This window comes from Myotis myotis, unplaced genomic scaffold (genome assembly GCF_014108235.1).
Source record: "Myotis myotis isolate mMyoMyo1 unplaced genomic scaffold, mMyoMyo1.p scaffold_m19_p_13, whole genome shotgun sequence".
Taxonomy (NCBI): Eukaryota; Metazoa; Chordata; class Mammalia; order Chiroptera; family Vespertilionidae; genus Myotis; species Myotis myotis.
In genome coordinates, this window is record NW_023416317.1 from 28592891 (window position 1) to 28608730 (window position 15840).

The following is a 15840-nucleotide window of genomic DNA, read 5'->3' on the forward strand; positions in this document are numbered from 1 at the left end:
GGGCATGTACCTTGGTTGCGGGCACATCCCCAGTCGGGGGCGTGCAGGAGGCAGCTGATGGATGTTTCTCTCTCATCGATGTTTCTAACTCTCTATCCCTCTCCCTTCCTCTCTGTAAAAAATCAATAAAATATATATATTAAAAAAAAAAAAAAAAAGAACTGGCAAGCTCGCACCAGCCTCTCCCCTCAGCAAAATGAGATTCTGTTTCCTGCTATCGGCCACGAAACCCTCCTGCGGGGCACGGCTCTCATGGCTCCCATTTTCAGGCCACGAGCAGGGACTGCTGCCCCTGAGGCCTCCCGCTTCGGGCCCCAGTCACCGCGGTCTCCCAGTCACTGTCCCTCACAGTGAGGTGCGTTTGGCACCGCCGGGAAAACTCAGCGAAAAACCACGGTGTTCCGGACGTGCTGTCAGGGGATCTGCTGAAGGTGAAACTCCCCCAGACAGTGGGCACAGACCCCCTCGAGGCAACAGTGATCACCAAAATAATTTAAAAACCTGACAAAAGACGCCCAAGCTCAGACACCGAGGACTGGAGACAAGCGGGGAGCTGGGTCATGGCTTGTTTCGTACGCTGTACGTGGAGGGTAAACGTCCACCTCGAACCGACACTACGCAGTCCAAAGAAACAACACAGCCGCCAGGAGACGGGAGGAGCCGGCTGAATCACACGCAGGGCTCGGATGCTGGGTCTTGTGAGACACGAAGCCTGTGCCCTTTCGAGGAAGCCGGACCCCCTTTCCTCCCCGCCCACCCTCCCTGTCTCCCTTCCTGCGCCCAGTCCTCGGGTCAAGGGTCATGGTTAGAAACAGTTCCCGGTGAGGTGAGGCAGTGGAGGGGGCCCGAGGGCTGGCCAGTTCACGGTGACTGTGCCCAGGGCCCCAGGCCCATCACAATATCACACACTGAAGTTTGTGGGTACCCGTGGCCCGGTCTCCCCGCCATTTGGCTTTCTTCTTCTTCTTCTGGCTCTTTTCTGGAATCTGTTGCCTTTTGAGACAATGAAAGGCAGAAAGTCAACGTCAGTGTGGGCTTTGCTTCTCCCTGTGCCTTCCCTCCCTGGGCTCTGGGTCTGAGGCAGGGAGGCTGGGGATAGGGGTGGGGGTGGGAGTGGCAGAGATGCCGCTGTCCTAGGTGCTGAAGGAGGGCAGGGCCTGGACAGTGTCTCATTCTACTGCTGAGAACTGCTCCACCATGCTGTGGCCACATCGATTTAAATCATACTCTACGCTATGTGTTATATAATGTTCCCCTCTATTTCCATGTTTCCTATTTTAAATAAAATGACAGGTCAGCCGAGCACAAGCTTTATACATGTTTTCTGTTCATAGTTCCTATGTCTAAAACCTCTCCTGGGAACTACAGGTCTGTAACCAAGACTTCGCCATCTCCTGGTGATAGCATATCCTAACTGGAGATAAAATGCCTACGAGAAAAATAATTTTGAGAGTGCAGAGATGCAGCCTGCAACGTCACAGCTGGAGTGCGCGTGCGTGTGTGTGTCTGTGTGTGTTTCTGTGTGTGTGTCTGTGTGTCTCTGTGTGTGTGCACACGCGTGTGTGTGTGTGTGCCTGTTTGCTGTGCTGGGGGCTGAGGTTGGCAGCCAGGAAGGACACCGTTAGAGCCCGGTATGTGGTTTCACACCTAACTTGAAAACATTGGAAATGGGAAAGGTGGATGACAGGGAGACCAGCCGGGAGGCTGTGTCAGGCTCCTCAGCACCAGGTGACTGCGGAGGAATGTATGAGAGGCTACTTGACTGGGGTTTCTGACAATCCTGTAGACGGACTGCGTGTGGGGTCTGCAAAGGGACACATGCTCAACACCCCCTGAGATTTGAGCCTGGGCGTCAGAATGCTGGGCGTTCAGGTGAAATGTCAAAGGGCAGCTGCGGTGCCGGGGGGACACGGAGGGCAGGATGGAGGGAGCTGCCTCAGGGAGGCCACACTGCAGGACCCAGGGGAACCCCGAGAGGAGCCGGAGCTCAGGCAGCAGGCACCTCCCGTCAGCTAGTGATGCTTCACTCAGAGACAGTGGGGTGAGCAACAGCAGGTGGGAAGAGGGGCGGGTGAAGAAATCTAAAAACAGGCCCAGAAGTGCCCAGCCTCCCCTCAGAGCCGGCCCTCTGGCGCCCACCTTGCCTGGGGGCCCTGTTTGTAGGGCGGGCCCCGTGCTTACCTGATCACTCTGACCAGGTCATGGAAGGCTTTGTCCACGTTGAGAGGTGGGTCCTTGGCACTGGTTTCTATGTAAGGGATCTGGAAGGCAAAGCTCCCTCTCGGTGAAAGGGGCACTGAGGCCACATGTGAATTCTCAGGGGCCCTGGGAGCCGGATGCTTTCAAAGCCCCGTAGAACCCTGGCCCGACACCCCCAAGTCCCATGGTGGCTTCTCCCTCTGCAAGTTCCACTGACAGTTTTTCCCATTCCCTCTTGCTCTCCAGCCACAGAGATATTTAATAGCTCCGTAAAAATAGAATTCACGTGACCGTTTTCTATTCCGGAAGACTAAAGACTTTCACTTATCAAACTAGAATACTCTCTGATTCTACTCGCTTTCCTTCCCGAGTCTATTTCTCTACCCGGGGCACTTCTGCTCCTCTTCCCAGGGCCCAGAGAGGACGCGGGCGGGCAAGCCTAAGGCCAGGCTGCCCCACGGCCAGGACTGCACACCCTCAAACTAAAGAGATCTAAAGCCACGCTCCTGGTCTCCCCACACACTTGCTCCTGGAGCCTCCCCGGCCCAGTGACAGGCACTCAGTGTTCTGAAAGTGACTCCGCCCCACACCTTGCAGCCACCCCATTCCTTTCCTTCGCTCCCTCCTCACATCCAATCTGTGAAACAACTCTGTTGTCTCTCTTAGAAATACACGCAGAACGCATCCACTGCTCGCCACCTTCGTGCGCCCCACTGGCCCACGTCGCCTGCCCCGGGCTATTGCCGCAGTCCCACCCCGGCCCCCACAGACACTCTCAACACGGCCAGCTGGGCGAAGCTGCTCAGCCATGAGTCAGACCACCTCGCTCCTCACTCACAACCTGCCAAGGCTTCCCCTCTCGCTCTGAGTGCAAGCCCATAGGCCTTCCACCATCTCTCTGACCTCCCGCTGCTACTCACCCCTCCTGCTCCTGCTCCTGCTCCTGCTCCAGCCACACAGGCCTCCTGCTGTTCCTCCTGTTCCTCAAACTCCCGCCTCAGAGCCTCTGCGCCGATGACTCCTCTGCTGGAACCTCTTTCCTGACACCCGCAGGGCTCAGTCCCTCGCCTCCTGTAAGTCCTGGCTGACATGCACCCTCCCAGCAAGGCCTTCCCTGCCACCTATTTGGAAAAGCACCCACTGCACCCCACAGTCCCAACCCTCTTCCCCGATTTACTTTTTCCCCTGCACATGTCACCTTCTGACCTGCTCGAACCTGCTGTGTCTGTTTGCTGTCACCAGAAGGAAAGGACTTGTGTTTCCCGGCCTAGGGGTGCTGAATGAATGTGAGCATGAACGCAGAAGGCAGAGACAAGCAGAACGACCTCGCAGTGAGTCCCCTTCCTGTGCTCACAGAGCTGGGCCCACGGGGCAGAGGGCCCGGGCAGCCTTGCAGACTTCCGGGCAGTCAGGGCAGACTTCTACGTGCCTGGCCCATGAGGTCAGGGCAGGGGCTGTGCCGATGCAGGGAGAGGTGGGAAGAGTCCAGTGGCCCCACCCAGCACCACCCAGCCGGCAAAGGGGTGTCACCGCGGACTAAACACGCATAGCATGTCTGCTGACACTGTGGCCTGGGCGGACCTCAGGGTGAGTCCCTGAGAGAGGGAGATCATCGAATCCACCTCAGTGTGTGGCTGGGAGGCTGCCCCAGCACAGCGCCTGGCAGCTGACCCGAGGAGTCTGACCGTCATCAGGCAACTGGCCCGGAGACAGGGGCAGAGCCTGCCCTCGGCACAGCCCAGCGATGCTCTGCTGAGTCAGGCCCGGGAGGTGCTTGTGCCCGCAGCTTGCAGTCCACTGCGAAGGCACCTGCTCCCCACATGGGGGCCTCTAATGACTGACACGAGGGTGCTTTCTCTCTGGCCCGTTGTTCTGTTTCACAAAATATCCCACCCTCGCATGTGCCCGCCAAGCTTCCCCGTGGAACCCAGCCCACTACCAGCGAGGCTCACCTTCCATCCACACAGACCAGGACGGCAGGAGTGACCTTTACACATCCCCTGGCACCCCCAACACACACACACACACACACACGCATGCACACACACGCAACTTACATTGTGTTTGGTCGCCATTTCTTTTCCTTGCTCCCTGGTGATTTTCCTCAAATGCATCAAGTCGACCTTGTTGGCCACGAGGATCATCGGGAACGACTCCCTGGGAAACAAGGAAGAGCAGCTTTGAGGTCTCGCCGTCCCCACCCCCCTGAAGGCAGCGTAGCCACACCTCAGGCCTCACACAGCCCACAGACCTCCGGGAAGGGACAGGGGCCCGGGGGTGCTGCCTGCCCTGGTTTGGAGGCTTAGGCCTGTTCCGAGGTGAGCGAGGGGCCCTCCGGGGAACCCCCTGGCTCAGCCCTGTGAGTGAGGACACGGAGGGGCCCCTGGGCCAGGGGCGGGGTTCCCAGACCTGCCTCCTTCCACCTCCGGCCCCCCAGATGCACCCACCGTGCCGGCTGCCGTGGCCGTGGGCAGTGACCCGTGAGGAGCACCAGGGCCATGCTGTGCCGTGCAGTTGGCACTCAATGAATGGCGGCTGCAGAATCGGGATGGCTCCCAGGAGGAGGCGGGGTCAAGGGCATGTCTGCCTTAGAGACTCCCACTGACACATGTGGCCCAACGCGGTCCACAGCGAGTAAATGCCCGCTCACAGCAGCTGTCAGCGCCGGCTATTTCTACTAAGAAAATCATAATCGGGCAGGTGGAAACGGAACTTAATCATATTTCCTTGCACCTCTTTAACAGCTAGAAGGTTGAGTATTTACCCACATCCGAGTCATTTATGTTTTCTCTTTTGAGATTGCTATGGTCAGGGTTTTAACCCACATTTCTCTCTTAGAGGTGTGTGTGTGAGTGTGAGAGTGTGTGTGTGTGTGTGTGTGTGTGTGTGTGTGTGTGAGAGAGAGAGAGAGAGAGAGAGAGAGAACTGTGTATTCCTTTACCTTGTAAAGTTATTAATATTTTGCCTTTGGAACAGGTGTTAACTGAATTTTGGGAGTTTACTGAGATTTGCTCAAAGTTTGCCCTTTTACTTCCTTTCCATTGCCTCTTTAAGATGCAATTAACTGGAAAAAAACAATCAGGCTTAAAACAGACTACAAATTATTTAACTACTCCATATAAGCTAAGGAAAAAAAAGAGCCTTTAATTGGGGGGCTCGCATTCAAATGCAATTTAAGCAATTACAATGTAATCCGGAGAAAAAATTCACTTTTCTTTGTAATAAAACATCTATTAAATTGGAACAGTTTGACCCCATAGAAAGAACCAGGGTAGGAATCGGAGGGAACAAGGTCTGAATTCAGCTCTGCCCCTCGTGCCTCAGCTTTCACCTGAAAATCTGAGAGGGATTCAGACAGACAGACAGACAGACAGGAAGACAGAGGCTGCTGGGAGCCAGGAGCGGGGAGCCCGCCCGCTGTGCCCACCTGTCCTTGACGCGCAGGATGAGCTGGTGGAAGCGGTCCACGTGCTCGAAGCTGGCCTTGTCCGTGACCGAGAAGACGATGAGGAAGCCGTCCCCCGTGCGCATGTACTGCTCCCGCATGGCACTGAACTCCTCCTGCCCGGCCGTGTCCAGAACTGGGGTGGGATGGGCCAATCAGGGTTGTCACCAGTCCCGCGGGGACCCCCGAAGCCTGCAGACCCCATGCTGCTGCTGCCCCCTCAGTGGCTCGATCCAAACTGTCCCCACGAGAGCCACACAGGCCCCTGGGCTGGGCTGTGGGGGTCCAGGCGGGGCCTCAGACACCTCAGTGTGAGGCTCTAATTGACTTGCTTATGGCCCCACAGATCCCAACCCATGGTGCTCCCCGGGCCTTGGTTCTTGGTCTACAGAAAGGCCTGTGATCAGCTGGGCTTCCAAGTCCCTCTGGCCCGGGCATGGCTCCCCTCTGCGCCCTCCCACAGGGGTTCTTAGGGAGTCATCTGACTCAGCTCCTTTCCTCCTCTGTAAGTGGAAACAGTGCACCTGCTGGCAGCCCCCGGTGGGAGGGGGGGCGTCTAGCTTGTTTGTGGATGTGCCCGGGGAGAGTCCGACGGGCCACCTGGGTTAGGAGGCTCCTCAGCTGTGTGGACGGATACCAGGAGGGCCCAGGGGAAGGAGTGGTCCCTTGAGAGCCAGGGCCATTTGCCTCCTAGGATGAGGATGTTAGAGGGGTGCTGGTGGGGGGATCCAGGGCTAGAAGAGGAGTGGGGAGCTGGGAGAACCATCTCAGCAAAGGGTTCCTCCCAACCATCCCCTCTCACTGCCCAAGTCACAAATCTAAGAGGAGACATTTAGTCCTGTTCTTGTGGGAAGAACAGAAGTCAGGGACATTTAATGTTGCCATATCTGGATTTTTAAATGCAGAAATCAACAAATTCCATAATCATTGTGGGAGAATTGAATGGGCTTCCCTTAGAGATGGACGAGAGACAGAGAGAACACACTTTACACTCAAACAGGAAATAAGTATTTCAAATACACATGAAATCATCACCAAAATTGGCCATATGTTAGACTATAAATAAAAATTTCAACCAATTCCAGAAATCAGAAATCATGTGAGCCATCTTTTGCCTACAATACAATAAGATCATAAGTCAACAGGAGCATGCGTATAAAAGAATCTAGCCACTTGAAAGTTTAAAAAGCTATGCCGCTCTCTAACTCTCCAGTTAGAGGGAAAAGCAAATCAGAAGTTACAAACTATTTAGACCTGAACAACAATAAACAGTAATAAAACCTCTGGCATGAGGCAAAGTGACACGCAGAGAAAAAGGCAGCTTGCAATGCACTTTTGAAAACCAGACTGAAAATGAAGTAAGCATTCAAATCAAGAGGCTAGAGAAGGAAAATAAATAAAACAAACTAAACGTAGAAATTTAGAGAATGGGAGGAAGGAAAAAGTATTGATATCAATAAATTAAAAGCTGATTCTTTGAAATGACCAATTAAAAATAAACACCAAAAACCTTTACCAATTCTTATCAGAGAAAAAAATGAGAAGACAAATAAGCATTTGGAATGAGAAAAGGCCTATGACTATGAGCAGAGATATATATTTAATTATGAAAGAAAACTATATGCAGTTTTATAGCAATCGATTTTCAATTCTCAATGAAATGGATGATTTAAGAAAGTATAAATGAGCAAAATTGGTTCTAGAAAATATATAAAACCTGAGTAGGCCAATAATCAGTGATGAAGTTGATGAGATAAAATCTTACCCCACGAATGGCACAAAGCTATTCTTGTAACCTATCAGTCGTTCCGGAGCACGGGAAATAGAGGACCTTTCTCACTCAGTGTAAGAGCCCAGCATAATCCTGACACACTGGACGGGGACAGCACGTGGGTGTGGTGACTGCCAGGCCCGCCCACTGTCGGGGAGAGCAGCAGCCTGCCTGTGGCACCCTACGGTGTATCAGCCATCCATTCGTCAATTGTTTGCTAAGTACCTACTCTGTGCCCACCGTTCTGCGCGGTCCTTCGGGTGATTAAAGGCTGACATGCATCTGGCTATCAAACTCCTTAACAGTCCAGTCGGACTGAAGGAAAATCAGAATATGAAACAGAAAGTGATACATGCTATGGGCGATCTGGGGGGGGGGGGGGGCGGGGGGGGTCGGTCTCTTCAGCTTAGAAGGATTATGAAAGGTTTCAGCAAGAGGAGACATTTAATCCTGTCCTTGAAGGAAGAATAAAAGTGAGGGACACTTAATCCTGCCCTTGAAGGATGAACAGACTTTGACATGAAAAGATGGGGCTGGGGAAAGGTCTTCCAGGCAGAGAAACAGCCTGAGCAAGGGCCTGGGGGCTGGAAAAGGGAGAGCAGTGAGGAGGCTGGGGTGCAGGGTAAAAGGTTTGGGGGGGGGCGGAACAGGAGGTAGAAAGAGGAGACAGGGAGACCACAGGCTGAGGTCCTCGGGTCCTAAACGAATGTGCTTGAACTCTCTGGGCACTGGGGAGCTACTGAAGGTTCAGAGAAGGGAGAGATACAGTCAGAGTTTGGCAGCCAAAGAAGGACAGCCATGGAGGCAGGGAGGCCTCTGAGGAGGTGGAGGAAGGACCTGGGCAGAGGCAACCAATCAGAGGGCTGCTGGACGGGCACTGGGTGGGGGGGTGGGGGGGGCGCACAGGGTAGCAGAGGCGGCAGCAGCAACGTTCAATGGCTCGGAAGTATTTCCCCATTTCATCAGCTGGGACAGTAGTACCGGAGCATGCTGGCTGGAGAGCAGCTGTGCTCACCTGCAGAGTGTTCACTCCAGTTTAGCAGGACTGTTACAAGGATGAAATCAGTAATATCTGTGAGCCCTCTGCACTGGGTCTGGCCTTCAGGAAAAGAGTGGTCAGCGGTAACTGCTAACGTTGCTGTGAGGGCAGAAGGAGCAGCAGGGAAGAGGGCTTGGGAGGCAGATCTGGCCGCAATGTAAGGAGGGGCTCTCTACCAGCAAGCACTGCCCAGGCACCTTGGAGATCAGTGAGCGCCACGTTCCTGGAAGCAATCAAGCAGTGATGGCTGACGGAACCAGGATCAGGGGTGAGGCAGGGCCCTGCGGGGCTGGGCTCATCATCTGAGACAGCAGCAAAGAGGAGCAGTCGTCCCACATCACTGGGAGCAAGAAAGGGGAGGCTGGGTGGAAGGACCGGCCAGCCCTGCCTGCACCCCTCTCAGCTGGAGCCATGGAGAAGTGTCTATTCTGAGTGGGCCTGAGGGCTGCCGAGCACAGAAGCCACACGTAAACCCCTCGCTCAGAAAAAGCTCCCAAGGAGTGTTCCTTTGGCTCTCATTGCCCTTCCACTGTCCTTCTCCCCTTTCTCTCCCCAGAAAGAATGTGGATTCGAGTGTTCGGGGAAAAGCCAGCTCCAGGCCCCTCCGAGAAGACACCAGCACTTGTGTCTGAGGTTTGGGCAGGAGCCAGGGTGGAAGCATCCCAGCTTCCGAGGGTGCAGAAGAGCCAGGGCTTTTGCTCTTTGCAAAGACCGAGCCCCCCTGTGGATATGCGGACAGAGCAGCCGCAGAGCTGGACCCAAGGTGGATGGGTGTCTGAGACTCTGGGCCCACTGCTGTTTTCTGTCGATGGAAGAAAGATGCAAGGTTCCAGAGGCCAGCTGGGCAGAGCGGGGCCTGGCGGCCATATGCGTGCAAAGGCCCAGAAATACCTGCCCTTCTTGTCAGTGGGCAGAGGGTTTGATCAACATCCACCCTGCAGGCCCGAGACTTGGGCCAGCTGAGGAGGCAGCACAACAGGATGGGGGGGGGGGGTAGAGTGGGGGGTGCATGGCAGAGTCAAGAGCCCCCAGGCCCAGCTCTGTCTCTAGCTAGGTCTGACCCTGGAAGTCCCTTCTCCATCGCCTCCGCCTCTGCCTCCTCCTCATGCTTTTGCTCTTTCTGAGTTTGGAAGAAGAGAAACCCCAGAGCTCAGAGCACTTGGAAGGCGTCCCAGGCTTAGCACCCCCATGGCGTGGTCTCCTTTGAGTCCTGTGGCACAGAAACTTGTTTATATGCCTTTAATTCAGTATGTCCCAAAGTATATACTCGGATGGGTGATGTATGAGATAACTGTAGAAAGTTCCTAAATGTTTTTGATTTTAATAGAGGTTATTTTCAGTTAGATATATTTATTTTACTGTGTGTTAGAAATAATACAGCTAGCACATCAAGCCTGTGACTGTACATATATTGTTTAGGATTCATGCATGCATGCATTCATTCACTCCACATTTCCTGAGGATTTACTAGGAGCCAAGCAGTATTCTAAATGCTGAGGATATAACAGTAGATAAAATAAATTCCCTGCTTCCATGATTTTATATTTTACTGGGGAATGATAAAAACTGAAACAAATAAATAAATGTATTAAACAAATATATGCTCAATTGTAAAAGGTAGCATAAGAAAAAAGAGTCCGGCAAGGGACAGAAATGACAGGGGCAGGGTGGGTACCGAAGTGACATTTGAGCAGAGACCTAAGTAAAGTAACAGTGCATTTCTGCAGCAAGAGTGTTCTGAGCAGAGAGAACACCAAATGCAGAGTCGCTGAGGTGGCAACATGTGTGGTACCATCAGGCACCTGATGGAATTGTCCAATGTTTCAGGGCTGCAGACAGGCTGATGAGGGATGATGTTTTGTAAAATTCAGATATGATTCAAATAGCATAATATTCATCCTTTAAAATATAATAGAATCAGGGGCATAGAAAGGGAGTGGACTGACTATTCGGGGGGGGGGAAGGGTGTGGGGGTGCGGGAAGAGACTAAACAAAAATCATACACCTATGGATGAGGACAGTGGGGGTGGGGGGTAAGGGCAGAGGGTGGGGTGGGAACCAGGTGGAGGGGAGCTATGGGGGGAAAAAAGAGGAACAACTGTAATAATCTGAACAATAAAGATTTAATTTAAAAAAATGTTTTTCACTTAAAATTTCAATGTAAAATTCAGTGATTTTTAGTACACACAAAGTTGTGTGTTGGTTCTGGCCAAGATGGAGTAATAGGGACAGGATTTACCTTCTCACCTCAAACAACCAAAAGAAAAAAAGAGAAAAAAACACAGACAAAAATATATAAAACAATGGTTTTCAAGACACTGGACATCAGGCAACAAAGGGTGGTGACCTTGAGAGAAGAGATAGAAGAGAGGCGAGGGCACCTATGAATGCCAGCTTACTGCCTTGAGAGAGTTTCCAGGCCCCAGTGCAGGGAGGAGGACCGACCCAGAGTTAAAAGAAAGTCATTTTGCAATAATAAAAGGGTCAGTTCATCGGAGGATGTGTCAGTCTCAAACACCTATGCACTTAATAATAGAGTGTCCAAATACATGCAGCAGAAACTAATAGGAAAAATAGGCAAATTCATAATTACCCTCTGAAATTCAACACCCCTCTCTCAATAATTGACAGCACAAATTGACAGAAAACCAATACAGATATAGAAAACTTTGACAACACTATCAACCAACTTGATCTAATTGACACTGATAGAATACTTCATCCAATAACAGCAGAAGATGTGTTCTTTTCATGTGCACATGGAACATTTACCAAGACAGACCATATCCTGGGCCATAAACAAAACTCAGTATGTTTTAAAGAATTCAAAGGATATACTGTTTATTCTCTGACACAATGAAATTAAAACAGAAACCAATGACAGAAAGATCTCTGGGAAATTCCTAAATACTTGAGAACTAAATAATATATTTCTAAGTAGCCAATGGGTCAATGAAGAAATCAAAGGGGAAATTAGAAAGTATTTTGAACTGAATGAAAAGAAAAGCATAACTTATTAAATTTTGTGGGATGCAGCTAAACGCGTAGTTAGGGGAGATTTATAGCACCAAATGAATACCTAGGGAAAAAACAAATGTTCAAATATATGACATCAGCTCCTAATTTAAGAAATTAGAAAAAGAGAGCAAATGAAATCCAAAGTAGGCAGACAAAAGGAAATAATACAGATGAGAGTGGAAATCAGTGAAGTCAAATGGGAAAAACCAATGGACTAAAAAAATGGTTCTTTGAGAAAATCAATGATATTGACATATCTCTAGCCAGCATGATCAGGAAAAAAAAAAGAAAAGATGCAAACTACCAATATCAGGAATGAGAGAGATGACAACACTAGAGATTCTACAGATACTAAAAGGACACTAAAAGAATATTATGAACAACCTTATGCCAATAAGTTCGATAACTTTGATGAACTAAAAAATTTTGAGACACAAACTACCAAAGCTCACTGAAAAAAAAAAATATTACCTAAATAGCCCTATTAAAAATTGAATTTGTAGTTTAAAATCTTCATAAAAAGAAAACCTCAGGCCCAGATGTCTTCTTAGGTGAATTCTACTAAACATTAAATAATATCAATTTTATTTAGACTCTTCCAGAAAATTGAAGAGGGCATGCTTCCCCATTCACTCGATAAATTCAACATTATTCAACATTACAAGAAACCTACAGACCAAGATCTCTCAAGAACATAGATGCAAAAATTCTAACCAAAATTTAGCAAACCAAAGCCAAGAATATATAAAAAGACAATTCATCATGACCAAGTAAAGTTTATCCCAGGGATGCAATGTCGGTTCAATGTTAGAAAAACCAATGTTAATTTGTCATGTTAACAAACTAAAAAAGAAAAATCATGATTGTCTCAGTAGACACAGAAAAAACATTTGACGAAATCCAACATCCACTCCCGATGAAAACTCTCAGCAAACCAGGAATAGGAAGGAACTTCCTCCACCTGATAAAGGGCATCTATTAAAAACCTACAGCTAACGTCAAACTTAATGCAGAGAGCGGACGCTTTCTCTTTAAGATCAAGAACAAGACAAGTATGTCTTTAGTCAGTGAAATAGGCAAGAAAAAAGAAATAAAAGCCAGCCAGATTGGAAAGAAGTAAAACTATCTTTACTCATAGACATGATCACCTATGCAGAAAATCCAATGGAATACAAAAAAAAAAACAAAACAAAAACTAGAATAAGTGAATTTAATAAGGTTGCAGGTTACCAGATTAATATACAAAGTTCTATAGTATTTCTATATACTAGCAACAAATAATTGAAAACTAAAATTAAAAAAACCCAAATATCATTTATAACACAGATGTTGTATAAATCTGACAAAATATGTAAAAGACCCAGGCACTCAAAACTACAAAACAACTAACGAGAGACTTAAAGACTTAAATAAATGGAGAGGATACTGTGCTCATGGGTTGGGAATTCAACATTGTTATGATGTTAATTCTCCCAACTTGATCTATATATTCAATACAATCCCAATCAAAATCTAGAGTTTTAGAATTTAACTGATTCTAAAATTCATATGGAAATGCAAAGGACCTAGACTAGCCAAAACAATTTTGAAAAAGAACGAAGCTGGAGATTTAACAGTACCTGACCTCAAGACGCATTATAAAGCTACAGTGTTCAAGACAGCGTGGTACTGGTTTTAAGACAGACATACAGATTAAAGGCATAAAACAGATAAACAATTCCCACCACAGGCACAAGAGACAATTCAGTCAGGAAAGGACAGTCTTTCAACAAACAGTGCTGGAGCCATTGCACACTCATATACAAAAAACGAGCTTCGCTCCATGCTTCATACCATACACAAATGTTAACTCAGGGGAGATGATAAACCTAAAACCGTGAATCTTCTGGAAGAAAATAATGGGAAAAACTTTTGTGATCTTGGGTTAGATGACGACTTCTTAGAACATCAAAAGTACAGTCCATAAAAGAACAAACTAATAAATGGAACTTCGGGACATTTTAACAATCTGGTCTTTGACAGACACTGTTAAGAGAATGAAAAACAAGCCACAGGCTGGGAGAATGTATTTGCAGATCGCACATCTGGCAGAGGACTTAGATCCCAGTGGTTTTCAAAGCTCCCCTCCTACAATGACAGTCCCTTTGTTTAAGGGAGAGACTCGGAGAATGAAGTCACAATGGGGGGAATCTAGAACAGTGGCTCTCTGAATTCAGCATTACCTGGAGCGCTTGTTAAGGCACAGGCTGCTGGGCCTCATGCTCAGAATTCCTGAATCAGTAGGACTTGGGGGATTTCAGTTTTGACAAGTTTCCTGGTGACGCTGCTGCTGCAGGCCTGGCTACCACACTTTGGGAACTGCTAATCTAGACCAATTTAGGCTCAACTAGCAACACAATGTCAGATGCAAGTTTTTCCCCTCCAAGGGACATTTACCAACTAAACTGTGTTTAACTGAGAAATTGATTTTCCACTTTTTTATTAGCTAGAGACATCTGTAACTGTTAATCAGAGCTTCTGATCAGCAAAGAAATAACCAACATGACATCACTGAGTTGGCATGAGTCTCGCCCTGCCTCTTTGTTGAATACACATTTTGGTTTCCACAAAGCTGTTCAGAATTTACCCTGGAAACCATACATGGCCTTGGACCAACTGCCTCATAATACCAACTGTTCCCTAATGGCAACTAGAAGAAAACCATCGTGCCCCACTGTAGCCTGCCAACTTTCCCTGACCCTTTGCCTCTAACCCCCAGCCCCCTGCAGGGCTGCCAGCCAGGTCTCACCGTCCAAGATGGCCCACTGATTGTCGATCTCTGTGTGTTTCAGGTAGGAGTCTTCGATGGTGGGGTCGTAGTCAGGCACAAAGATCTTCTGGAAGAACTGGATGGTGAGGGCACTCTTGCCCACGCCCCCATCCCCCACCACCACCAGCTTGTAGGTGGGGAGGTTGTCACTGGGGACGGCGCTGGTTGCCATGTTTCCTGTGGGTCAGACCTGGGGAAGCAAGACATGAGGAATGAGGCAGGGACCTTCTCCTCTCTGACTTAAGGGGAAATGGTCACGGGTTTTCTTGCCTTTTTACGGAGTAATAAACACTCCCGATTTTAGAAAGTTTTGAAAATGAAAAAAAGCACATGAATATCAAAATGTCACCCCTGATCCCACCACCCAGAGACAGTCACTGTTAGAATGACTGATTCAATCATTTACTGAATCCCAACCCTGTGCCAGGACTGGCCTTGGGGACACAGTACTACTAGATGCCACATGGTCTGTAATAAGCACAGCCAAAAGCCATGTCAAAGAAGCTTTCCCACCACTAAACTCTGCCCTGTGCCTACCTGTGCAGGTAAACGTGAGGTTGTGGTCTGAGCAGGGACAGCATGGAGGTTCACCTTTCCCATCAACTCTGACCCATTGGATGAAGAGTTGGGAAGGATTTGAGACCATCTTTGTGTAAAGGAAAGAAGGCCCCAATAGCGTAGCACACCTGAGCTCAGTCAGGGTCTCAGGGGCCTCTTCCAACTCTCCCAATTCTGTGATCCTGCCTCCTTCCCCTCCGCCGGCTTAACTGTTATTATGCACAGAGTCGTGCTAGAATCTCACGGCATCTGGTCAACCCGCTCCAGTTGGGGGAAAGGAAGGGGAGGAGCAGGGCTCAGTTTTGTTTTGATGATGTTGAGTCCAGCTAAGGCAACGGTCCTCCACCAGGGGCAATTCTCCCCTCCATCCCGGGATGCTGCAATGTCTGGAGATATTTTTGGTTGTCAAAACCAAGTGGGTGCTACTGGCATCTAGTCAGCAGAGGCCAGGAATGCTGCTGAACATCCTACAATGCACAGGACAGTGCCACCTCCCCCCCACCGCCCCCCGGCAAAGAATTGTCTATCCTAAAGCATCAGAAGTGCCAACACTGAGAAACCTTGAATTAAGGTGCCTAGGAGGGAGCTGGAAATATGGGGCTAGGATGCAAAAGATTAATTGGGCCTGAACAGGTGAGGCCTGATTGTGAAGAGGCAACAGCAGAGAAGTAGAGTGGCCTCTGGAAATGGTGTCACAAAGTGACAAGGAGAGGCAGGCAGGGAGCATGGAAGGAGCACTCAAATAGGAGGGACACCAGGACCTGTTATAACAATGGAAGTCCACAGTCTCCAGTAGCAGGAGGTTGACAGCCCCAAACGTTAAGCACCATTGGGAGTGAGGGAGAGTCACCTAAAGAACAATTTGAGGGTTGCTGCCAGGGACCTAAGCTGCTAACTGCGGGCCCAGCCAGGGAGATGCAATACCACCTCCTGGTGGGCATTCCTGGGCAGCATGACAGCGGGCCCTGAGCTGAGGGGGGAGAAGGCTTGAGTCTACCTCA

At 49.4% G+C, this 15840-nt stretch overlaps 1 protein-coding gene across 3 annotated transcripts in view; it reads right to left on the reverse strand.

The window, feature by feature from the left end:
* Positions 1-477: 477 nt before the first annotated feature.
* Positions 478-15840, reverse strand: part of MRAS (muscle RAS oncogene homolog) — a 38394-nt gene continuing 23031 nt past the window's right edge. Inside the window, exons 1-6 of one of the 3 annotated variants that reach the window (XM_036332452.1) lie at positions 14261-14390; positions 13306-13357; positions 5627-5780; positions 4257-4356; positions 2182-2261; positions 894-993 (exon numbers count right to left, since the gene is read on the reverse strand). In XM_036332452.1, the coding sequence (XP_036188345.1) occupies positions 894-993; positions 2182-2261; positions 4257-4356; positions 5627-5745 (399 nt within the window). In that variant the 5' untranslated portion in view covers positions 5746-5780; positions 13306-13357; positions 14261-14390. Of the gene's footprint in view, positions 994-2181; positions 2262-4256; positions 4357-5626; positions 5781-13305; positions 13358-14260; positions 14472-15840 lie in introns of those variants that run through there. The other 2 variants (XM_036332449.1, XM_036332450.1) reach the window with 2 other exon arrangements.